At 47.7% G+C, this 26,428-nt stretch overlaps 1 protein-coding gene across 7 annotated transcripts in view; it reads right to left on the bottom strand.

Moving 5' to 3' along the window:
* Nucleotides 1-26,428, bottom strand: part of PXN (paxillin) — a 52,506-nt gene that overhangs the window by 23,117 nt on the left and 2,961 nt on the right. The window contains exon 1 of one of the 7 annotated variants that reach the window (XM_065033773.1): nucleotides 24,098-24,252. The exons of 3 other annotated variants lie outside the window; for them this stretch is intronic. In XM_065033773.1, the coding sequence (XP_064889845.1) occupies nucleotides 24,098-24,110 (13 nt within the window). In that variant the 5' untranslated portion in view covers nucleotides 24,111-24,252. Of the gene's footprint in view, nucleotides 1-160; nucleotides 1,013-2,930; nucleotides 3,516-24,097; nucleotides 24,253-26,428 lie in introns of those variants that run through there. 3 more of the 7 variants (XM_065033775.1, XM_065033778.1, XM_021289597.2) reach the window with 3 other exon arrangements.

The following is a 26,428-nucleotide window of genomic DNA, read 5'->3' as shown; positions in this document are numbered from 1 at the left end:
AATCATTTAAGCCACAGGCTGCCTCTTAGAGGGGCCAAAACACCCCAGAAGCAGTTTCAGCGAAGGCATACAAGCTGTCTGCAGTTAGGGGAAAACGAACTTAACCTTCTTTTTGAGCAAAAGAACAGATGGTGGATTCCAAAGTGAAAAAGGCACATACCTCAAGGGAACCGCTGAAGTGCTGCAGTTCTCCAGCCAGGCAGGTCCTGTGGCTGGAGGTCTGTGCACACAACCTCCAAGTGCTGTCCCAGAAGGTGTGGTTTTTGCTTCTCCGCACCAGTGACAAAGGCAAATCCAACTCCACCAGGAAGTGAAAACCCCAGGAGGGTGCTGGGCTCCTCCAGCCCTGCAGAGGGGACCCAAGCCCTTTTTCCACCCTCCACCCTCAGCCCTCACTGCGGGACAGGCAGATGTAACCGCTTCCCCACAAAACCCTCCTCCTGGGTCAGCACTCTGCTGAATGAGCCATCACACAGAAATCCACCGCTTCTTACTGACAGCACAGAAGTGAGCTTGGCTACATTTGCTGGTTTACCCTTACACGTCTGCAGAAGAGGGGTCTGGAAATGCCAGGAGCACTCTGCCCCCAGGTTGTGAAGGAGTTAAGGAGAAGACATTACTGTTTAATGATTAACTTCCCCCATACCCTCCCCCTTCCTGACGAGCAAACAAGGCAGAGCTGAGGAACAGGAAGCGGAGGGAGGAGAAAAGGCCGGAGAGGAATCACTCGGTTACTCAAACTGCACTCCAACTTTACACCGGGCAGCGAAGCAGCTGCAGGAAGACATCCCTTCCCCGGCAGGACAGGGAATGGAGCAAACCAGGGGCAGGACAGGCCCTCACACGCCACTTCACAGCTGCAAAGGGCTTGCTCACCCCATGTTCTGCAAACCTATAGTCCCCATTCCTCACGCCCCCGTCACTCCCTCCAAGGTCACTGCCATGGCGGAGGGATGATCTTCCCTGTTCACGTCCGTCCCCACTGCTGCTTCCAGCCACACAAACTGGTCTCCCATGCAATCCCATCAGCAACCAGTTTCCTCAAGTTTTGTGGGACTAGGGATTTGCGCCCATTCAAAGGGCCCAACAACAGGCCCCAGACAGCACCTCATCCCACGATGTTCCAAAGCACTGTGCGTTCATTTAGGAGCTATGTAACTTTTTAACACTACCAGAAGACAACATGAGATAAGAGATGTGGGAGAAGAAGGAACATTTATTAATGGAAGATGCATCCCTCTTTTTCTTTTGCAAAAGGGATCAGAGAGCTCTAACCTGATGAACTGTAAGGAGGATGCTGTGCCTTGGGCAGCGCTTCACATTACAGTGCACTCACTACAGTGACCACTCCTTGAACAGAAATATTAAATACTTAAATAGAAATACTAAAGGTTTGATTGATTGATTGGGTAACGAAGTGTTCCTTCCCAAGGGGACTCCTGCGGGACAGTGCTGCAGGAGGTGTAAACCCTATAAACCCACAAGTGAGCCCATCCCAGCGTGGAGGACGCCGTGGGCTGGATCATCCCAAGGCTCTGGCGCAGACCAGCTCACACAGCCACCCGCCATCAGAGGGCACCACGACATCCCTACATGGACAGAGATGAAACCCCACAGCTGTGGCTAACTTGGCAGTGACTTCACATCGCTGCTCACCCCGCTGAGGGGGGAACCCGTCCCTATTTTGGGCACACAGAAACTTTCTGCAGATCTTTGCGTCGGCACACGTTGCAGCATTGTGGGCGCTATCGGCCAGTCCTTGGGAAACAGCCACCCGCACCACAGCGTTACTGCTGCCCCAGACGCTCCCTAAAACACTGCAGACACAGCTCCAGGAGGCAGACTTTCCCAAGGTTAAAAGATCAGAGATTAATTTCTCTCTAAAGGACAGATTTAACCATTTTGTAGCAATAAGTAAAGCAGACAGGGTCATGCTACATCCCCAAACCATTGCTCCTCCACAGGAGCATCCCTCCTTCCACTGTCACCCCTGCAAGAACCCACTAACACAACCCACAGACAAAATGACAACTCCCAGACGCGTGGATGAAGTAGAATCACAGTCCAGTTACCAAACACTCAGCTGGGCTCAGCCTACCCACGGGCATGGGCTGTGCATATAGAAACTTGTATTTTCCACTCGATTAACAGTGTGCTGCTCAGTGGGGTGTGGAAGAGTGAGGGATACTTGCTAAACACCACCAGCCCAGGCACTCCTGCTTGTCATGGCCATGGTGCAGTCACAGAGCTGGTAAAAGCCTCCCTCGCTGCCCGCTGCAGCACGGTGCGTCTCAACGTGTGCACACCTGGGTCCTCACAGGCTCAGGTGACGTGGCCAAACACCCAGCAAAGCTGCAAGTGAACATGAGACGAGGCACAGGAGCAGCGAGTCCTCCTCCCTACCCTGGGCAACCCAAAAATGATGTGCTCAAGTGAAATAGCATTCAAACCACATCCTCCCCAGCATGGGAGGACATCCGTGTTCACATTCAAGAGGTTTTCCGACACAGATTTTCCTGTGGAGGCGGGACAGCTAAAAAGCAACATCGCATTTGGTAGCTCTACTGCTATAAAGCACTCCAAGACATCTGAAGGTCCAGATACATTAGGATGGCCCCCTCTCTCTTCTCTTCCTTTTGCCAAAAAAAAAACCAATAGCTATGAAGTCCTTGGAATTCTGGTCTTCAAATCCTACACACAGCTCTGTATATACATCAAATATGTATGAGTGGCCCTTAATACCGCCTGCATTGCTTCAAGGTAGTTCCCAGCATCTGCCAAAGCTCTGCTAGTCAGACAGCTTGGGACAAGAACTCTCAAGCTGACATCCAGTGCATTGGATGGCTCAGAAAATAGGAAAATATCCCTTTTACCAAGAAAATCAGCGAGATAAAAGAGCAGGACAATACCTTCGGGTAAGTCCCACTTACCAGTTCAAGCTGCACTGAAAGAGTCATCATCTCCCCGGTTTTACACTGCACATTCCTGCGCTATCTCGCAGCCCACAGCTCTGTCAGGCCAAGAGCAGCTCAGCATTCCAGGGGCTCCGGCGGAGGCTCCTTCGCCATCGCCGCGTGTCAGCACTCGCTGTCCTGCGAACGCTGCGTCCTCCGGCAGAAACAGCCGCCCATGCAGCCGCAGGGGCACATTCTCCAGCTTCCCACGCCCCAGGTTTGTCTGATAAAGAGCAGTGATGCCAGACTGGGGACCACAACGTGGTTCTGAGGTGCAGAACAGGAGCGGATAACATGGGAGCCTCTCTGTACTGATGCAAACATCAAGCCCCTCTTCTATAAATCTGAGCCGCACTCAGCCGCCTTAAATAGAGTGAAGTTATTAAAAAGAAAAAACATCTACAAACATATCCCCATGAGTATCAAAACATCCTCTTTCGTTCACTTGCCTCCTTCCTGTGCCTTCTCTGCATCTCAAAAATGCTCCTGGATTAAGGTGGCACAGTGAAGCAGAATGCACCATGAACTAACTAATTCTGGAAAAACCTACATGACAAGGCAATGAAAAATTCACATTCAGCAGCTGGCATTAAGCAGCTTTTTAATGCTAATTTTTCCTCAAGCAGTAAATAGTTTTCCACTATTCATAAGCAGCCTGTTGGGGTTTTTTATTTTTATGGGAGGCAATTTAGAGACATGTCAATGTGCTTTCCTCTGTCAAGAAGCAGCCTTCTACTACTGAGTGCCCAGCATAACTCCAGCCCCTGCGAGGGATAGAGAGACAGAGCAAACTCAGATCAGCATTAGTGCCAGAAGAGAGAAAACCACCTCAGATTTCCACATGCAGTTCACTTCTCTCAACAACTGAGGATGAGCAATTAAGCCACACTGGCACAGCAAATCAGAGCGTTATCAATGTAGTAAGCAGATCAAAAGGATGGTGGTCAAATTTTCTTCTACATCTCATTTACTGCTGGGGAGGAAATGGAAGCATAACTGAGGCAAGATACTTCAAATGCCTCAGATATCAGCCTTTCATTTTCAACAGCTGAAAGCCACATCTGCGCATCCATCAAACCACACGTTGCCCGTAGCTCTGCTTCTTGCACGGGACATCTGGAAAGTGAGCGACACTGGAGACAGGATTCTCCATCCAGCCACCGCACAGAGCGACCGCTTTCAGCCAGCGTCCCAGCTCCACTGCCACGGCACGCTGGGTCGGGCGAGACGTCCGAGCACAAAATACAGTATTTCCTCTAACGCAGCCGTGGAGAACAAGCGTCTGCACCTCCCTGCTTCTTCCACATGCCCCTCTTTACCCAAATAACTAGAACTGCTACAAGTTTTCCTGGCTGAGGCAGCAGAAGGTTGCCTGAGGATTGGTAAATGGAAATATAAAACAAGATAACTGTAAGGACAGGTCTAAATGAGGATGTGACATGGACTTTACATGATAATCGTGCTTCACTTGGCCTAAGACAAATTGCAGACCACTCGTTTGCAGAATGACACAGCACTCTCCAGCCCTTTTTTCTTAATACCTGTAAGATGCTGAATTCAAATCCTTGGGTTTTGCTGTCCCCTAAAAGAATGAGGGGAAAGGCAGCTCTAGAAATGAACCCTGAGACTGCAGACTCAGCTGAGCAGCCTCTTTGCCAAAATCCCTGAATCCAAACTTTAAAAACCTCGCTAGGTTCAAATCAGCCTTCCCTACCCCACCTCCAGGAGTAAAGGGAACTCCAGCTCACATACTGGAGTCAGCTCGGGGCGGTAACCCAATCCCCTGCAAGGCAGTTTTACACTGTGAGTAACTGCAGAGGAATGGGGAGCTTGGGTATATTTATCCTATTAAACAGCCTTTGAAAAGAAACATTTGCAACGCTCTACAAGAGCGGCATCCAAAAGACTTGTTGGAGCCTTGCTTGTCACTGCCCTCCAGTGAGGCTGGAAGGAGCCCCAAAGAGCAGCACTGACAACAGGAACTCTTTTTAACAGCAGCTTTGACTTCTCTCAACAAAATGGAAGAGAATTATCAGAAATAAGAGGACCATGAACAAACAGGTGAATGCAGGCATTAGCTTCCAGGTAAAAGAAATGTAACAACAGGTTCATAAGGCATTATATTGTCATCAATGTTTTTAAATGCAAAAAGATCAGAGACTATAAAAGCAATAATATACAAAGACTACATTCCAAATGAGACCTTAAACATTTGAAGTGCAATTAGATGCTCTTAAAATTCTGAAGTTCTCTCACTCACATACGTAGAATGCATGTAAAATAGCCTGGCTTACTTTCTAAAACATTTTGAAAAGGAGAAATTCAGAAGCTTTCCAAAATTTAACCAATATGTTGAGCAGGTGGTTAGAATCCAGGATGTGTAACAACTCTCAGCTCTCTCATCAACCAGGGGACATATTGTTATTTAAGACACAGAAAAATTCAAGACACAAAAGATAAGTCAGGTGCCAGACCTAACAACTGCTGGAGGACCAGTACAGAGCAGCCACCGGTATTTGTACCTCACATTGTCTAGACCTGCCCAGAGGAACTTCAGATGACATGGTCAAAAGAAAAAACAAAGCGCTTAGCTAGTTTTTTAATGTATTGCAGTGACTGACGTTTATTCGAAGGCGTGCGCTTTCTCATCATCGAGGTATTGGTGCAAGTCATGCCCTGTGTCACTGCTTAATAAAAGACACTGTCCAGACTAGTACCAATACATGATACGGTGAACGCTGATAGAAGACAATACGCATGAAAATCCTTGAAGCTTCACTTTTCTTTGAGACCAACGCTGCCCTCAGAATAAGAGAGACCCTGCATTTGTGGCACTGATTTACAAGGTTGTGTGGGTGCTTCAGAAAAGCTTAACAGCAAAGGCAATGATGTTTGCAGCCATTATGTCCAGCTACACCCTGCTGCAGAGAGAAACTAAACAATAATTCATCCCGTGACACAGAGAATTGCTTTCAAAATCACGCGAAGGCAGCCACGGTGAATCCCATGGACACCATAGGTTGCTTATAGCCAGCCAAACCAGGCGGCTTGCCCCAGCACAGCAGCCCAGGCACCCAGTGCTGGCCACGATCAGCAAATATCTGAATAAAGCCAAGACTCTGCGCTGCGAGATGTGGTCTCCAACATCCGCGGCAGCAGCCTTTGCGGCTTCCTGGCCCTACCACCGAGAACAACCCTGGACATTTTGCCCAGAGCTTGTGGCCAACCAACCGGTCACAAGCACCATGCACCACCACCACGTCTTGTAAAAGGGTGTGCAAATGCAGCCTGTTTAAAGCACCGTCAGTAACTATTTATCAGTAACTGCTCACTGCAGGTGTGGGGAGGAAATCCAAACCCTACAAGTGCTCTGGCTGCAGTTTGGGCAGAGCTGACACCATCACACGCTGTGCAAGGGAAGGGCCCAGCAATCTCTGCTTCCCCCAGCACGTAAAACCCACACTGCTCCTGGAACTCATTCTGCTGATCGCCAGGCACCTTCTGAACTAATTCGACTTACTAATCCAGTAAAAATTTGCTTAGTTGTTGATTTGTTTGGGGGTTTGTTTTGTTTTAGATAAACTCATTACATTTCTTGGAAGCATAGCTCCAGCCACGCTGTGTCTTGAGCAGCTTTTATAAAATGTTTTAAAGAGAACAATGCCAGAATTTAGCCCTTGTCTAAAATCAGTGCCTAGAACTTCCGCTTTAGATAGGAAATTCCATACTTCCACCTCCAAAACACAGGCCAGGACACAAACTGTAAAATCCAGCCCCATCCTGCCATTAGTTGAAAGAAATGGCCCATCCTGCAGTCTGATTCCTGTAACTAATCTACACCTCAGATGGAGATGAGAAAAACTGCAGCCTGTTAAGGGGGCAATCAGCAGACAGCACAAACTGAAATGCTCTTAAGTTCTGGAGACATCCCTCACCACTACCAGCCACTTCACCTGAGCCTACATTGACATGGGCTTGGCTTTGCAGCCCCAGAATTACAATATGCCTCAGTCAGCAGGGCTGCGCACCTTATGTACCTACTGGTGCCATCCCATTTGTGCCACTGAGCCTGAGAGTTAGTTTTTGACACAACCTACTCCTGACCATAAAATTCTGAAGGTGAGGTGACTCTGTGTGCTACAAAATCCCAACAGAAGCTATCGCGTTAGACCTGAGGGGCAAGAGGGTTATTTGTACACATGCTGGAAAACCATAAAGGTCGCTGCAAGATCCTCCCTGGACCTGGCCACACCATTTCCCTTCCAATTAACACAAGGATTTCACCAAAACTCCGACCTGCCCTGTAACCTCAGCGATGGTGTATTTGTCAGCACGGTGGGGATGCCAAAGCGTCAGCATCACGAGGGCTCAGCGAGCTGCTGTGTAACCCAGCAGCGCGGCTTTCAAGGGCACAGAGACGCCGTAGGAAGACACCTGACGGGTTTGCAGCCCGACACCAGCAGTCCTGGGAAATCACAGCATCTCGGATCCACCTCTTGTCCTGTTTGACAAAACAGGCTGGGAAATCCTTCAAGCGCTGGCTGTGTTCACATCCTCGACTTGGCAGGAACGTAACCTCATCTTAACTAGACCCACAGGACATGAAATCATCAACGCAACGTGCAGGTTGAGAGACACTGCAAACGCCTCGAAGATCTGAGTCAGCACAGTTTCCTGGATGAAACAACACAAATCCACAGCCCTCTCTGGCCTCCAGTCCAAGCTGTGTGAAGGAACCACAAAAGATTCTCTTGTAGGACCAGAATTTTTCCACTTAGCTCTTGAACACTAAATTAGACCTCAGCTCAAACTGGCTGAGAGAAATGAACCACCACCTACAAACGAGAAACGCATGGTCATTCTGCCTTCCTCCGATTTCCTTAGAAAAACTTCGATCCCTTTTCTGCTACCTCAGAACGGTTCATTAGATGGCCAAGAAAACACAAGTCTCACAAGGCACACAACTGCTTACATGGTCAGAGAGAAACATTCCTCAATATGTTACAGGTCTGGTGTGCATCCTCACACTGGAAGTGATTTGTGATTTAAATACCGTCTCCTTTCAGAAGGGATGTTCCTGACGCTCCAGAAAAAAAAAACAATAAAAAAAAGTAAGGTTACCAAACCAATTTCCAAACAAAATATGATTTGAATATGTTTTTTCTGTTTTTCAGCTGAAAAGCTGCTAAACCAAGTGTAGCCTTTTCAAGTTCCTCAAGTTAACCTAACCTGTCCACTCCAGTGCTGTCCCTATGACATTCGGGAGCTGCCAACAGAACCTGGGAGAACAAACTCTCACTGGCACTGAAGATTTAAGGACACAGAGCAAAGCAAGGCCATGCAAATCCAGCTTCAACTGGCTGTTGTGTTCTTCACACATTGCCTCCAAGAGTACTTGGGCATACTAGCAGCACGGTGACATCTCTGGTTCCAGAGCCTGCCCCCTCCCAAAGGTGTGCCCTCCCATTTCTCATTTCCAGCAAGCCCTGGGGAAGGGGGCGGGAGGGGCGATTTCCTGTCGGGTACAGCATCCTCTTTTTTATAGCACGGCTTTCTCCACGCTTGAAGTGAAAAGAGAAATCTTACATTTACTTCCCTCTGTTTATAGTCCTGAGCAGCAAACAGCTCATGTCAGGGACAAAAAACACCCCATGCTAAGACCTGGTGCCTTAACCTGAATTTGTGTTCCAGCTTACACTAAACAAATAAATATTTTCAGTTTCACAGCTACCAAAGGCTCCTGCGAATGCCAGATCCACAGCTACACAAGCCTTTGTGAGAAATGCAGCTGTGACTGGCGCTCACAAGATGTTTAATGTTTACAAATATAACCAAATGAGGCACGGGCTCTGAACCTGAAAAAAGGAAAAGGTGGTTAAGTTCTATGTAAAAAGTTGTGAAACTTGTTTATGAAGTTACATTTATAGAGGGAACTAACATTTTAAGGGTTAACCAACCGCATAATGAGTGCCTACTAACGAACTAACACTTTAAGCCACATAATGAATGCCTAGTTTAGAGTTTTACAGCACCAGCTGTAACCTTGAGGAGACAAGATAATCAAGATTTACAGCAAAAGGGGGCGCCAGTCTGGTTTCGGGCGACTTGGCAGCTTGGGTTCCAGCCAATTCATCAAAATGAGCCAAACAGTAAAAAGTTCACTGTGACAAAGCTGAAGGAGCCTTCATCCAGATCCCTTCTCAAGGCCACCAAGTGACACCGCGCAGGCGCAACAGGGAGGGCTCAAGGAGGAGACTATGGAAATGATTATCTGAGACTCATTTTAATAAGAAGCGGGAAAGGTAATGAATGTGTATAGGCGTTCCTGAGGTTATTATGAATATGTAATACCTTACTGTATTTAAGCACACCTCTTATTGTTAAAAGGTGTGTGTGTTGGGCGGAGTGAATCCCCCGCGCACCCATCACTGTTTTGCTTATGCTTTAATGAACATATGTTTAAGGAATACAATTAAGGATTTGGATTAAACCCTGTTTATTCATGGAAAAAGCATGAGTTATTTATTTCACCTTCAATGCCGATTCACAGACAGCCAACCCACAGCTGTGTGATGCTAAAAGAGAAAATAACCCCTTGTGCGGCTCCTTTCCAGCCAGATTCACTGTACTCTCAAACCGAGTCCTAAACAACAGGAAACGATTACCAAACATGGATAAGTTCAGTCAAAAAATTCTTCCACTGCTCTGTGAACATTCAGAAAGGTCAGGCAAAGTTTGTAAAGGGTTTGCAAGTCACAGCTCCAGCACGTCCTGCCACACGGCACAAGCAACAGCAGTCGGCAGAGCTCATCCTGTCACTCCTACAGCGTTTCAGAGCACAGAGCTGGGCTCTCCTTTACTGAACAGAAAAGCTGGAATTTGCATGAGAAAAGCTTGTGTTATGTCAAATGCTCACATAGACTTAAGCAGCCTTCACTCAGTGCTCAACGGCACGCAGTTCAGACCACCGTGATTTCACGTTCCTGTCCCCAGACGACTGTCCCACCCACAAATTACCGCACTAACGGCAGAAGTTGAAGCCATTTTCAGCCACATTTTTCAGTCACAGCAGTTGACAGCTCCACACCCTAAACCTAAACCTCCACATATTCCATTTTATAACGATATAACAGGCTGCAGCCTGCAGCAACTGTAGACAGTGAAGTCTGCAACCACTGCACCTGAACTCCAACCCGGATCACAAATCAGAATCCTCACACTAACATTCACACCGCCTTGGTGGCCCAAAAAAATCATCTACCTTTCAGAAACAGAACTGATATGCAGCCCTGAGCGGCCCAACATAACATGGCAAGTCTGCCTTATATGAGAACAGAAAGCAAGTCTGACTCTCAGGCCTGTACTAAAAATACTTAAGTTGGAATTCCTCAGTCTGAATCCATAGCCTGCTACGAGCTCCACCTGCTACCAAGTCTTCCGTCAGAATCCTCTCCTTTTGGAAGCAAACAGACTGGGGTTCCTACGGGCGGTTATAGTTAGCCCTGTGAAAGATTACAAGGACCAACAATCTGCACAAATTAGTGAGTCTCCATCTCTCTCCCTGTGTGTCAACTGCTAAATTGGAAACAGCTTTGGTCTCCAAGGAGGGCAAGTACAGCCTCTGACGGGGCTCTCCTCCAGTGGCTCTTCTTGTGCAAGATCTATTTCTGATCTCCACATGACAGCAAATAGATCTTCAGGCACTTCCAGGAAGACCCAGACAAAGGCATTAGCGAATGGCTGGTATTGACATGACCGTCCCCGGGAGGGAGCGAGTTGGCTCAGACCAAAGGAAAGGACGTTAGTTCTGTTCAAACATGGCAACGCTCGAACAAGAGTGAACTGGTATCCTGGCTGAGTTTGGTGGAAGGAACAGACTGGAGCGAGTGTGAACATTCTACACAAGCGACTAAGTAGTTAATACCATCTCAGCACTGACATGGGCTGCATTTCAGCAAACATCCTAGACAGAAAAAGAATATGAAATAAAATAAAAACATTAGTTGCCAATGCACTAACATTTTTAGTCCTCTCTCTATCCTTACATGCATGAAATAGTAAGTCAACCCTCCCCATGCACGTTGTAAGAATTTGTATTTGCTGCTGGATTCCATCAGAAAGTTTCTAGAAACCGGGATCAAAGTTCAGAAAAGTCTGGCAAGATCTGCTCTCCTCTGCCAAAACAACAACAAAAATTCATGAAAACCAAACAAGCAGCCACTGAACTGACTCCTCAGGGACAATTTCCCAGGGCCAAGGCTTGTGAGCAAAATCCCAGCTCCCTTGTATTCCTGCAGGAAGAGGGGCTCAGCCAAGCCAGCTATCGGAGGAACCAGACCCTTCCTGCCGCATCAGCTGCAGCTACTCCACAAGCACTAGGTCAAAACACAGCGCACTGCCATTTTACAAACATCTGACAAACCCAGTACAAAGGAGACCTCCATTTAACAGAGCAAAGAGCCCAAGGACGGGTATGGAAACTGCAGGAAACAAGACACTATAGATTTTAAACCACAGCACTGGTAAAGGGAATAAACACAAGCTCAAAACGTTTCTGGTCCCATGGTTGACCAGTCAGGCAAACACCCATGGAAACAGTGCCGGGGGCAGGAGGAGCACTGGAGCGCTGGCAAGTTTATTATACCCTACAATTTTGCCACAGTGGATGCCACGCTGCTCTCTCCAAGTCAGGTACGTCAGGTTGATGCCGTTTCATTATTATTTTGCCAAAATTCATTTTGCCCTCCTTGTGCAATGAAAGGAAAGCCTCCCACTAGCTGTTATTCTTCTTCCCTAGCAGCATGTAGAGCTGCTGGGAAAGAAAGTCATCCGTCCCCTCCAGCAAACTAGCTTTCTTCCTTCAGCACGAACATACGCTCTTTAGAGACCTGAACCGGGCAAGCTGCTGTCACATCTTCCCAAAAAAGAGACAGGCAGGGAATGGTAACAAGGACAAGGACAGCAGCCTAGAGAGGAGAACACTGTTCATGTGCCAGCCCCTGCTCGGCCCTGGGCTACAGGACTCGGAGAACAAGTGCCAAGCGCAGAGGTGTGCGGGGCACAGCTACTACCAAGCAACCCTCCACATGCCCACTGAAATGAGAGTAGACAAGGGCACTTTTTAGGGCCTGGGTGGAAAGCATTTAGTTGAGATTTACATAACTGTAGGCAGCTGGGTCTGACGTGAACTGAAAATTGCCACCAGCAGCACTGAGGTTACAACACCCGCTAATCCAGCGCTGGATAACTCTGAGCAGCTCCTAAGCAGTAGCTTAGTGCCATAAGCAGCCGCAAAACAGAACAGGGTGAACACACAGCAACGGTTTCCAAATCCTTGGGCAATGGCAACCCTTGTCTGCTTGCACTCCACAGCCCTGAGGTGGAAAGGACAAGCGTGTAAGTTTGACCGCTTAAGGGGACACCTTGAACAGCTGCAGAGTACTTACCACTCAGAGATCGCGATTTGGGAACCGCCGATTCTAACCCATCCAGGGAAGGAAAACATGTTACATCAGCGTTTACATGGGAACAGAGCACAGGAGTTCCACTGGACAGTGAGAAACATGAAGGATACAGTTTCACAAGATACAGGAAGGAGAATTAACAGCCCACCACTGCCAAAAATGGAGAGGTTTTACTCCCTCTTCCAGACAAGTGCTGCTGCCACTTACTTGTGTGGGCTCTGGCTCTCCTAAGACCCCTCTGTGAACCAGTTCAACAGAATATACACCCAGCCAAAATAAATGACTGTTTTCTTTTGGGTCAGAAAAGAGAGATGAGCACAGCAGTCAGCAGCAAGAAAGGGGTATGTCCAAACAGCCAGGCGAGGGAGCAGAGAAAGGTTAAGAATGAATGAAAGTAAAGCCATCCCCCCTTTCAGAAGCAGCAAGATGTTCTACCAGCCACCAGCAGGACCCGCCTCAGACACCCCAGCACCTCACCTCTGCCACACAGGTAACCACAGTCAATAATAACATTGATAAAGAGCGCTACGATCCTGTCCATCTGCACGTGTAAAAATGGGTTTGGACACAGAGACAAAATAATGTCAGAGCTTGCACATTCTGAGTTAACGATCTGCCTTTTAAAAAGTAACAGGGACAGGAAAGCATGTGGACCCTATAACCAACAAAGGGAAGGGTAAGATTCGCACCGTTACACAAGAATAGACATGAAACTTCAGGGAGGGGAAAAAATAGCATCTTTTAAACAGTGGAAATCCTATCCAAGCAGCATAAACAGATCTGAATATAGACCCATCCAGGCAAAGTGCCAGTTACAAAATTTGAGACACACATAAAGATGATGAAATGAAGAATAGAATATTAGTATAAATTCTGAATTCATTAAAAGCATTAGAAGCACAAATTCTGCCCATGAGATGCAGAATGCCCTGGCTACCAGCAAAGGGAGGATTCCAGCAACAAAGAACCGGGACTCTAAAGAGACACTGCAATTGTATCCATATTTAGTAGAGTCGTACACAGGCATTCCTATTCTGAAGGCTCTTAAATGGGTATAAAAATGCAGACTTGAGAGATTTAGTCCTTGAAGAGAATATTTTTCATTAACTCCAGCAACTTCCCATTCAGTAAGTAACAAGCATATCTCCCGAGAGCATAAATGCAAAGAACACTCAACAAATGCAAATCTAACCTCAAAAACCAAGGTATCTCAAGTTCGAAAGGCCTGTGCCTGTAAGGAGAAATAAAGTCCCAGCAAATCTCACCCAGATACTGGGGATGCCAAATAAAAGGTTAGTGTATTGAGATATAAATAAAGACAAGTTTAAAAGACTCGCTGGCTTAACCCGCCTCAGAGTGGTTGGCGGGTCATTTCCCATTTTTTTACAAAAGGAACTTCTGTCAAATGCGGTATGTGGTTTAACTGGCTTGTTAAAAACCTAATTACTAAGAAAGTACTCTCAAAATGGTGGATTTTTCTTTTTCAGAAGCTCTCGTTTCTGCAAGGGTTCTCCGCAGAGAGTGGGAGCAGACTTGGAAGCGACACCGAACTCTTCGTGAGCCAAGAAGTCTAAGTCAGCGGCAGCAACTGACTCTACACAAGCGCTGCCAAAAGCACAATGTAAACTCACAGAGCGGGGCGGGGAAACGACAGCAAAATATTTAACATTTTTCAGTCATGTGGATCTTAGTTCTACTTATAACTATAATAGGTAGAAAGTTTCAAAAGGAAGCTTTCAGTCTGATGAACATTCTCCTCAAATATAACACAAGTAATTACAGACTGTGGGCAAGCAACATCTTTAAGACAACAGAGTACAAGGGGCCAAGCAGCAAATGGTTAAAAATCTAATTAAAGCAGCTTCCTTTTACTTTAAAAGCAGCTTCTGGGAATGAAAGGAGGACGATGTTCCAGAAATGAATGTGGGAACTGGTCCCCGGGTCTACTCTGGGAGAAGATGTGGGTGGTAATTTGATGGAGCCGGCTGATGGCTCCACAGCTCTAGAGCTCTGCCTGTATCTATTTGGTTTTAGCATTGGCAGAAGAATGTAGCGCAAGAATTTCACAATGTCACGGCAGAGGCCCACAGAAAAAAAGGAAATCACTAAAGCCAGACAGAAAACTAAGATTTTTCTTGAGCTGGAATATATTATAGCCAGTGGATGGAGAAGAGCTAGAGAATCTGCTTAAGGCTTTCTTATCTCTTCCCACTGTGAGAAGGCAGAAAACCTACAATTTTACCTATCATCTGGCATCAGGACAGAAATACCAGTCACAAGCCTCTTGCTTGTCTCGTCACCAGCAAGGGGAATAGCGAGGATTTCTTTTTACCAAGAGCAGTATTAATAAAGCAATTAAACGCATGACAGCTTCTTCATCTCGGTGCCCCGCACAGAAGTTGTTGTTTTGTTATTAGACAAAGAAAAAATGTATTCTATCAACCAAAGGCTTTTACTCGCAAGAGAACTCATAACCACAGAAAACTGCAATTAAAAAAAAGACCAAGGGAAAGTAGATTTTTGAGAGGTAAAGATGAGTAAGAGAGACGAAATCTCCAGCGCTGACCAAAAATGGAAATGCCAGCAATACTGAAATAGCAGCAGCATGAGAATAAACTTCCCTTTTGTAGGTACATGAAATAAACCCTCCCTCGAATTACTTTCTAAAAAAGGGTTTTCAGCATGATCTCCGATTGCCCCTCCGCCAGTCCTATGACAAACGTCACAATCATCTGAGATAACCAGAGAGGTTATTTTGCACTAGTTCACAGCAGTCAAGATTCCCAGACCCTACATTTCTGCTTTGCTGAAAATTAAGTTGACTTCTTTGTCTCAACTCATCATATTCTTCCCGGCTACACACTGAACTAGGGCTTGGTAGAAAATCAATTCATTTTCCTATCAAGTACCTGGATGGATATATATTTTATATGGACATGTACCTACTCACGTCACTATAACCTCATTACTGTTGGGTACTTCAAAACTGATCTGATCCACTTCAAAACCCACATTCACAACCCAAAGAATCAGAGGGACCAGGCTGTTCAGTTTACACACAATGTACCAAGACAACCTCCCCCACACAGGGGTGCAACTGCCCCCATGCCAATATTCCACTCCTATCTCTGCAATAAATCCAAGCCTAACTGCTCAAAGCAGCTGGAAAACAGACTAAGTCCAACTCTTTCCCCCCCTCAAAATAGAAAATTAAAAAAAAAAAAAAAGAAGCTGTTTCTGCCAAGCAAGCCCTGAAAACACTGCATTCCATTTCATTAAAACAATTACTCAGAAGCCAGCCAAGAATTACATAAAGCTTCCTCCCTGCACCACCCCCAGCCCCTTCTCCTCAACCCTCCTCCCCAACACGCAAAGCGCTTCCCAGCCCCACGGCCGGGACACACCAGAGCGATTCTGCTCTGGAGAACACGGCACCAAACACCTCCCATGGGGCTGCCTGTTCCATCCCTCATAAAGAGATTTTCAATCCTAAGCAACGCCGGCAGAGCACCCCAGCAGATCTGGGAAGCACTGAGTTTCACGCCACTGTGCCACGTTGATCTGATGTGGTTACAGAAAAATTAATAACCTAAGAGATTTTATCTCTAACTCGAATGGCCAAGGCTTTGAAGCCTGATCCCAAGGCAGAAGATGCTGGAGGCACCAGATTTAAGCAATTACGAAGTACAGGAGCAGCACGCCAGAGCAGCTGTGCTTGTGAGGCACTGCCCAAGGGAACTGCTCAGGAGAGCCAAGCGGCACATCTCAGATTAAACACCAGCAGGACAGATCGAAAACTACAAGTTTAGGGTTGTAAGAACCCAACAAACTCATCCCAAACTCCACACAGCGTCTCTGCACCTCGCAGCCTGACTGACAGCGCTGAGCCCCTCGCGTTTCACAGCACTGAAAGGCAGCTCCAGCACCGCTCACCCACCCACAACGCAGAGTTGGCCACTGATAAGAGGCTTCATGACGTGGATGAAATGGCATTTCGACCCCTCCCCCAGCACTCCAGCTCTTTGCAGGGATCCTGTCTAACTGCTGGAGCTGCTCGTGGCCGGGCAGAATGGTTCCAGCTGTGTGTCATGCTGCCTCGCCAGACCTACACAGCCCGAGAAGAGTCTCCCATGTAAAACCGTAACGAACAGGGGGAGAGCTGCAATCCAGAAATCCCGCTCCTCGGCATCTTGCTCTTGGGGACCACCCCTGCCCAAAAGGGTTCATTTGTCAGCAGCGACAAAAAGCTCTAGTCCCAAGGCAGCTGCCAGCACTGGGGAATGGGGAGCAGCAAACATAACTAATGGCCAAACATAATGAGAAAACCATCATCTTATTCCAGCTCGCGGGGCACCAGTAACCCCAACTGACGGGCAGTGAGCAGCCTTGGGCACTTCTGCCTGACCCAGCTGAAGTTAGTGGCTCCAACCTAAAAGAAACCTTTTCAGACAGAAGCCTTGAACTCATTTAGAACCATGAAAGAGGATAGAACAAGGGAGTATTAAGCTCCTAATCTCTGGCAAATCATTTACAGTCCTCCTGCCCATGACCTTTTCTACTTCTGGCTTTTTTCCCCTCTCTTGCTCTTAGAAAAACCCGGCCTAATCGCAGTCCCTGAACCACCACAAACCTCCCTATAGCACAAAGTGAAATTCTCTGCTTACCTTGCTCTTCGGGGATGGAAATAAAGCAAGATCCTATCAGGCGTCTAGACAGACAGAGGATTAAATCTGTCTGCCAGCTCAATTTTGTGACAAAAACATGGGATTGGTTTATTCCTGGAGACCCCATACAGTTTGATTTATAACTGAACCGTTTAAAGCACAATTCCCCATACAAAGTGTGGTTCAGAAGTTAATTCCCTGGAGCGCCATTTACTTTTTTTGATGTTCTTCACATAATTTGCAAAATGTTAGAGGTTTAAACATGTGCAATAAACAATAAAAACAAGAAATCAAGCTACACTCCACTGCGTGCTGCCAGCCAGACGTGCTCGGTAGTTTACCCCGTAAAGCCACGTACTCCAAACTTGCACATGATTGCAAGATCAGTGTGAGAACTGGCATGAGAAACTGCATTTGAAGACTTCAGGGTACTCATTTAAATAACCTGAACTGAACTTGTTCACAGTGTAGACACAGTCCAGCACAGGGAAAAAGGAGCCACACAACAACGCCTCCCCTGTGGCCTGCCAGAAATTCTCCCAGATCCTCAGCTTGTAGTTGTCTCAAACTGCTTCGATAAATTTCCCATGTAAATTCAGAATAATTAGTCTGCTACAAGAAAAAGCTGCATTTGTATGAGCAGAAAAGGAGCTTACCAGACTCTTAAACAGCACAAACGCAGAATCTCAGTTCCTATAATTGAGACACTAACACCAAACTTGTGCCACAGCACTTGGGTGCCACAGTTGCCATTTCTACTTTGCTTCATCAGGATTTTAAAATGTACATGCACAGAAGAGAAAACATGGATTTTAAGACCAGTAAGCCAAGGGAGACTGTCCCCAACCAGCTGGTTTCTGCTGCTCTGGGGCCACTTGCAATGAGAATAAGCAAGAACGGGAAAAATAGCTAAGAGTGATATGAGAAAGTCATCAACCAACTCCTATTTTTACGGTTTCTCTTTAGCTCACAACAGCCATTGAATGACTTCACGATGCTCTGTGGTAAAGCAAAAGACCAGAGTAGGAATACTGCGGGGAACTTGAAAGGGAAAGGAAATCGTTTTGCCCTACTCACAGCCTGTCATAGCAGAGGATGAAAAAAGGATGAGCAATCAGAAATGTAGAGAAGGAACATTAAACGGGGCTGAAAAGGGAATAAAAAAAATTACAAATCTAATTTAAACTTGTCATCATAAGCTCTTCCAACACTGGTGACAGGAGAAACTTGAAAGAGGAAAGAGTTACTATTCTGATATATTCAGCTGGAAGCTATTTCAGAAACAGAAATATCTCAACAAATATTAATCATACTTTGCAGGTAAGGAGCTATTATCCCCATTTCGCAGATGGAGAAAAAACATGTCTAAAGTCAGAGCAAGGTTTTGAAGCTGTGGACAAATGGTCACCTCAAGCCAGATGGAAAATAAGCCACAGCTAAAAGAGGTGGCCTCACCTATTTCCCAGCTCACCGTCCACGTGAAAACAAAAATGCCTTTCAGAAGAATCCGCTTGCTGATGGAGTAAACTGTGCAACCGTTACTGTGGACTCAAGGAAAGGAGATGGGGGAGGTAGGATGCAGGACACAACACACCTTACAGCAGCGGTTAGATCAGGTGCAACCAACCTGAAACCACAACTTCCACTTTTCTCTCCAACCCATTTAACTTCAGCCCAAAATGGGAAGGAACAGCACCACTCCTTGCGTCTACACTGCACCAGATCCAGTTACCTCACTGCAGGGCGAGACTGTTCACCTTGCTGATCCAGTGGCAAATCATCTGTTCAATGTGGGGGAAAGGGCTGGTTTTCCAAATGAACAGAAATTTGAACCAACTCACTCTGGAGCCTGATACTCACTAAGTAAGCAGCATGGACACAAGAGATGGGGAAGCTGGAATCACCATTTTTGGCTGCAATCTGAAACTGGATGAGATGCGAGGTGAGATTTTACAAGCACTGAAACAAGAACAGGACACAAAGGTCTCCACAGTTCCCTGCCTAGCATTTTAAAATATAATAGCCTGGTGGTCATGACAACCTGTACTTCCAGGGCTTGATATTAAAACTAAGTTAGTCAGGACAGGCTAAAGTGAGCAAGAAACTCATTCCCTGAACCCCATCTTCTTATCACAGCCCGGGGAAGCTTCCCACAGACAATGTTTCACTTTCAGGCAGCTGGAGCAGAAGAGCATCTTCATCAACAGCTTCCGCATCAGACAAAAAGGGACACAGAGGATCAGTGCGCAAAGGGCGGCAGGCGCAGTCTGAGACGCCGAGCAGGAAGCCGGGACCAGAGATCCTATTCATTCACACTGATTTTCCACTAGCACAACACAACCGAATCCAGAATCTGTCTGGCTGTCTCCAAAGCTGCAACAGATCCTGGATATCACAACTAACACATTAGTTCAAGTCAAACAGATTTGTTCTGTGGTCATGGGTAGGCTTTTCCCACCCTCTAATTGCACAGATTTGACTTAAGGAATTAATGTATGTCTGCCTTAGCAGTAGATCAAGAAAAACAACTCCAAGTAGAAGTGCATCATTATTGCTTGTTCTACTGCCAGATTTCAGAATTTTATCCACGATTTCTGCAGTTTCACAGCTTGTTTCATATAATAAATACACTTTGAAAGAGGTGTGGAAAAAAGAGTCTGGGGAAATTAAAGTGTCATGATTGCCTGAGAAAGGAAGAACAAGCAGAGACAGAGTTAAACAAGATGTATGAGAAGTTACCCATTTCTTTCTCTAGGGGTAGCGATGGTGTCGGAGGATCAATTTTAACCAGGAGGGCAGCTGAACACTTGGGAGAAGTTGACCTCTCCCAGCGAGGGACAAAGGAGCTAAAGACAGCGCAGAGTCCAGCCCTTCCATGGAAATAGAGCACCAGGAAAAGAAGCCTCTCTCTGCACCGCACGCTGCTCGAGGCAGAGGACTCCCTGTCTGAGCCGCTCAGGACAATGAAGTCCCTGTTTTACGAGGGGTCGGGACAGCTAAGAAGCTGAACCAAGTCAGAACCCCATTGTGCAGAGTATTAGTTCTGTTTACAGTCTTCTCGCCCAGCAGCAGGAATGACTCAGAAACCTGAGCCAGTAGAAAGCCAAGGGACCAAATTACTTTACCAGTGTTTTCCCCCCAATGCCATTTCCTGGGCGTAGCTGACCATAAGCAGTTTCACACTAAACTTGCAGTCAAATATGACCAAAACCCACTGCATATGACTCCCAAACTGAAGGAACTGAGTCAGGAACAGGCAAGCGTCCCCCTCAAAGGAGGGATGGACAGCATAACCCTGCAGAGCACAGCAGTCTTCCAAATGTTAGGGGAGATGACAGATGGAAACACGTGCACAACTCTCCACGCTCCCATGAAAAATCAATGGCAAGATTGCTCCCTTTAAAGTCAATCTTGAGCGGATTAAGCCCTGAAGAGAGGGTGGCTTAGAGTTCTTAAAACAGAGGGAATAACTTTCAAAGTAAAATCTCTTGTGCCACTGAAGCTTTGTGCCCAGAATTCGGAAGCCACGTTGCTGAACAAATCTGCAAAAGAAAAATCCTTCTACAAGTGAGCAAGCACACCTAAAATAAGCAGCTTACAGTCTAGTTTACATGCACAGCCAAAACACTGCCATAATTACATCCTTCTTAAACAGAAATAACTTATTAGTAAAACACCTTTTACAAGCTTTAGTGAATGCTGGTTTGTTTTTGATTACAAAATCAAGTTTAAAAATATCTGGAGCCTTTAAAAACAACCCAAAAAAAAGCAGTAGAGAATCAAGAATTTCAAAGCCATCAAAAGAAAATTTCTAAGAGCAACACTATTTCTGTCTGGAGTTACCAAAGCTTAAAACAAAAATTTCGCAGTAGTATTTGCTAACAACCCCTTTCAGAAAAAGGCTACAAAAATAATTCAAAGGCAAAACAAACAGTATGTGACTAAAGCAAATGCAAAGTTTCCTTTCTCCTGCTCCTCTCACCATGTAATACATGACACACTACACAAATTAGGTTTCTTCCTCCGCAACCAGCAGGTCCTGATGGACTGTTCACACATACTACTTAGACAAGGCAGCAGCGCAGAACCAAGAATAATTCAACATCTAATTCAATATCTCAAATTGTCTGAAGCCAATATGTGTGCTTGGTCACTTGTGTGCTGGAAGCCCAGCACGTAACATTACCACACTGCGCTTTGCTAATCCCCTGAAAGGAATGATAGCCCAGAGTTAGGATTTTCACTCTTTAGGAACAAGTTTTACTCCCCGTGCTGATTTACACCACCACAGAACGGCAAACTCATTCAGCAAGCTTCCTGCCCAACTCCAAGCACATCCGCAGAACGTGCTTCCTTAGAGAGATTCGAGGAAGGCAATCCGGACGAGTGTGGTCAGCTGCTGGAATCCACCACCTCCTCCCCCTTCCCACAACGTGCTATTCCAGTTCAAACACGGCCCCAGCACCGAGGGTCCTGAGCCCCAGGGGCTCCCCCAGCTCCATGGGGTGCACGAGTTCCGCCTGCGGAGCTGTGAAAGGTTTTCCTGTGCGATCCGTGCACCCTAACGCCACTTCTTCAACACTGAGGGAGGCAAAAAAAGGAACAAAGTCTTTTTTCAACTCCAAATGAATCACCAAAGCAACACAAATCCATTCTCACAGATGTTTCATAACCTCTCCAGCCCAAGCAGCATGAAATTGAGATACTTCTGGACCTCCACTTTACAGCAAACAAGGACACACAGATCAACTCCGTCAGCTCCAGCAAGAGCTTTTTGATAAATTCCAGGTGTTAAGAACAGACACACCAACGGGCTCCGAGAGGTATGAGCTCATCCCCAGCAAGGTCCATCAGACACTGGTCATTTCTGCACCACACAGATACAGAACTGTGGTGTGGAAACATCTAAACTGACTTGACTTCACGTCACCGCTGACCCTGCAAGGTGTATTAGCTCAGGCTCAATACTGAACTACTTTTAGGCCAAAACTGGCCCTGGAAGCGGCGCAGCTATATCCACATGGCATTGAGCCCGAACCAACAAGTCCTGCCCGACCAGCCCGACTCCGGCCAGAGCCAGCGCAGACGCCTGTATCCATGGCACAGTTAATCCACAACTCAGATAATCCACCCAGAGATAATGAGGGAAGAAAAACAAACAACTCTCACTTCAGATCAAAAGCTTGACTTATTTCAGGGCAGTTATATCAGCACATCATTGTTCCCTTATGTATGCAACCCAGGGGGAATGGTTTTAGAAAAATAAGTGAGCAATTTTGGGGGTAACAATGATATGCAGAGGGAAAATAGCTGGTGTGCCTTTCCATGGTGAATTTTGTACCTCATTAGAGAGGGAAAGGGTCCCACTTTTTTTGTCCAACTGCTCACTGTTAGATAATCAGACCTCGTCCAGTCTGAAAGACTGCGCAAAAATTGAGACAGACACAGTGTAATTAAGACTTGGTGAAATCAAGTTGCTGAGACGAAAAGTTCTGCTCTAAAAATCAGATCACAGCTTTAACTTTTGGTTGTCCCAATACATTTAACACCTCAGAAGAATAAAACAGACACTAATTCAGATATTTTTCACATTTTTTTTGCAGTTCACCTCTAATCCTCCTACAGAAGAAAGGAAAAATGTGTTGAAGCTGCAGTAGTCTATTCCGACAATGGGCAAGTCACACTACCGCTGTTCGAGGAACGCAACAATTGCAGTGGGCACAGCACAGCCCCCACGGTTCGTTAAAGCACATGCTGACGAGACACTAAACTGGCCCTACACAACTCTGTGCGCTCTCCTTGAAGGGCCACCCAGCAAGTCAATACACAGACCAGGTGAATCCTGTCCGGACTAGCAACACATTCCTGAACGCGCTAGAAACTTGCACCAAATCTCCATGAGATAACCAGGCTGAGGGATGGAGAAACAGTAAACAGAAGTATCTCCACTTAGAGAAACAATAACTGTGAAAAGAAGCTGCAGTAGAAGTTCATTCTGTTTGCACCACCAGCTGCCTCACCGGGGCAGAGGGTGAGGTTTCGCTCCCTAAGAACGAGTCCTTCGTGGTGCACCTTTCACCAAGCAGCTGCTGGACTCTTTGCCCTCTACGTTTTATCATTAGCACAATTCAGAGCCTGTTTTCTGAAGGGGTGACTACCAGCTTTATGCCAGAACTAAAATGTGACCTTTACGTCCAGCAATAAAACTGTGATATTCCTGGAGCATAACTTAACAGAAGGTCTGGTTTCTATTAAAGGTAGGATGGAAGTAATGGATTGCAGCCCCACCCCAGTGTCCGAGTTAATCAGTTTCATAAGCGGAACTCAGTCACCCTAATGTCTCCCAGAGTACAAGGGATTTTGGCAGATCCACCCCCTTTCCGGCTTGGTACCAAAGGAACTCAAGACTCTCTAGATCTTTCCAATAAGCCCGGTTGCCTCACATTTTCCCGCTAGACGATTTTGGAAGGTTTCAGCACACCTGGGAGAAGCAAAGGGAGGAGGATGAAGCGCCGAGCCCGGCAGCCCTTTGGGCAGGGGCTGTGCCCCGCTTACCCCCGGGGGCTCCCAGCGATCGCTCCATACCCAGCAAAGTTACACATCTCGCCCAAGAACAGGCTGGGGAGGCTGCGGCAGGGGAGGAGGCGGCTGCTCAAACCCGAGCGCGCTCCCCGCAGCTCCCGAGTACGGGACCGGAGGGCGCGTTTCCCGGCCGGGACAGACAGACACCGCCGGTCCGGAGCGCGGGCGGGGTCGGGCGGCGGCGGCCGCAGGGCAGCCTGGCCGAGGGGCCCGGGGGCGGCGCGGTCGGTGCGGCGCGGCGAGCCGGGAGGGCCTGCGCGCTCCGCGGGGAGCGACACGTCCCCGGGCGCCAGGCCCGGCCCCGGCCCCACGGCGCGGAGCCGCCGGCGGCTCTGAGGGGCGCAGCGTGGCCGGGCGGGCCGCAGGGGCTGCCCGGGGTGCTGAGGGGCGGCGCCCCCCCGGCCGAGGGGATGCGGCGCGGCTCGGAACTCACCCAAGTCGTCCATGGTGCCGCCGTGCCCGCTCCGCCGTGCCCGCCTCGGCGCCTCGCAACTTTCCCGACCCGCCTCCGCGCGCCCCCGCCGCCCGTGCGCGCCCCCGCCGCGCGCCGCGCCCCACGCCCGCTGCCCCCTGGCGGCCGCAGCGGGACCCGCCAGCCCGGCCCCCGCCAGCCCGGCCCCGGGCGGGGACACGCGGCTCCCCGGCCCCGCTTGGCTGCGGCCCCGGTGCGAGGGCCCCGGGGTGGAAAAGCGCCCCGGGACAGCAGCGCCCACGGGCCTGGTGCGCGCCCCCGCCCAAGCCTGTCCTGCCGCGTCCTGCACACCCGGACCGGGCACCGGCCTGCAGCCCTGTGCGCACTGAGGCTGCCAGTGCCCAGCCTGCAAGCACAGCCCAGGGGCTCTCCTCGCTAGAGGAGCAGGACCCAGGCCAGGGGCACATCCCCCCGAGGACAGCGCTGCAGCCGTGCCGGGCTCGGCTGGGGAGCTGCAGCCCCGCACTCTGCCTCTCCATGCCCTAAAAAACATCAAACAAATGGATGTTTCTGAGCCCCAGATGTTTTACCCGACCCACAGGGAAGCTGGGGCAGCTGAAACCCTTCCTGAACAGTTTTCCACAAGCTGTTGCCACCATAAAGGAAAGCCACCAACCACTTCTCCTTTGCCCTGTTTAAAACCATATCAGCCGTCCTGGATTTATCATGTGATGGTGCGTCTTGAACCACCATTTCCCACTCACTTTTCCTTTCAAACCGCTACCAAACCACACTCCAACGCGGCAAAGTCCTCGGCCTTGCCCCAGCCACAGAGCAGCTCCACCCGCAGAGCTCGTGTTTACCATGGCGCTCCGGCCAAGTCGACATGGCAGCAAAAACAGTCGCTCAGCCCAAGCGTTCCGCTCCCAATCTGATGGGAGATACACCGAAAACTATCAGTGTGGGAACAGCAAGCGATCCAGGAAACATGACTCTTGTTGCTCTTTTCCTTACAAAATTACTACCGAGTCAAAGAATGTTCCCAGGGCTGAGCAGTGCGTGTCCTGTTGTCTAGCCTGGATGACAGGATTGCATTTTCACAAGAACAGTGCCCAGAGGGTCAGCTGCCTGAAGTTTCCAATGCTTTACTTTTCACTCTCTAGGCACAAACACACCCAGGTTCCCCAGCTAGCACAATTCAACAGACACCATTATTTCCTGTGTTAAGACATGCTATAATGAGAGCGTGGAAATATCCCCTCCCTAGTCCCAGCCAACACTTGCAAATAATCATCAGCCTCCTGGAAATTCATTCCAGGTTTTACTCCAAATTCAGCAGTTCTCAGACAACGACATCCCTACCTAAATCTAAGTACAACACAAATACAAGCAAAGACTTTCACCAGGCACTTCACCACCAACACCAAGGATCTTGCCTGGCACTCCTCTTGCTGATCCCTAAGCAAAATTTAAAACATCATTTGAAGGGCCTCTTATATTTGCTCAAAATGTGCACAGTGATGACTTCAGGTTGTGTCTCCCCAGGTGGAACAACATAAACATTTGCTGCTAGCATAGTGGACCTAAGGTCATCAGCAGCATGCCCTTTCCTGGGATCTGGATATTTCTTCTAGCAACATAGGACAGGCATCTGTCTTGACTTGGGCTGTATTTTTACCTCTGCACAAATAAAGTGCCCACTGTGCACTGGTCATATTGTAGCCTGGAATGCAATTTTTATCTTCAGCTTCCTACAGTGTCCTTTGGGAGTCTGGAAGCAAATGCAAAGCAAGAAAGCAGTTTCTATTCTGTCTCAAGACTGAAATTAATGTGTCATAACACCAGTTAGTTAGGGTTGCACCCACAAGAAACAGGTCCTGCTCAGTGTGAAAAAGAACAAAAAAGAAACTCATTGCCTCTAAAGCTTTTCCTGTGGCTTCAGCACTGCTAGGAAAGGGTCAGTGAGCTGAAAAAGCAGGGCTGGCACATGAGGGATACAATCCACTAGTAGTCTGGCTTTTATAACCAACCTTATTTTCATTTCATTGCAGTCCCCATAGCCAGGTGCTGTTCATAACTGTATTCTTCTTCACAAAGTGACATTTCTTACTGAAAATTGTCAGTCTTAACCCTCTCATGACAGCCTAAGGAGCAGGGGCAGGTTAAAACCCAAGTTGCTAAGACAGCTGTTCAGTGGTGTGGGCTCGCGCTAAACTCACCCAAACAACATTCACCCTCTCTTGTCCTTCCAGCACCCTGGAACTCCTTTCTTCTCACCATCTACCTGCTCTCTGCCTCTGAAACTCTCACTGACTCACACACATCTGCTTGCTGCTCAAGTGCTGTTCTTAT

Source organism: Columba livia, chromosome 17, assembly GCF_036013475.1.
Source record: "Columba livia isolate bColLiv1 breed racing homer chromosome 17, bColLiv1.pat.W.v2, whole genome shotgun sequence".
NCBI classification, from domain to species: domain Eukaryota; kingdom Metazoa; phylum Chordata; class Aves; order Columbiformes; family Columbidae; genus Columba; species Columba livia.
This window is presented reverse-complemented; position numbering and strand designations above follow the sequence as displayed.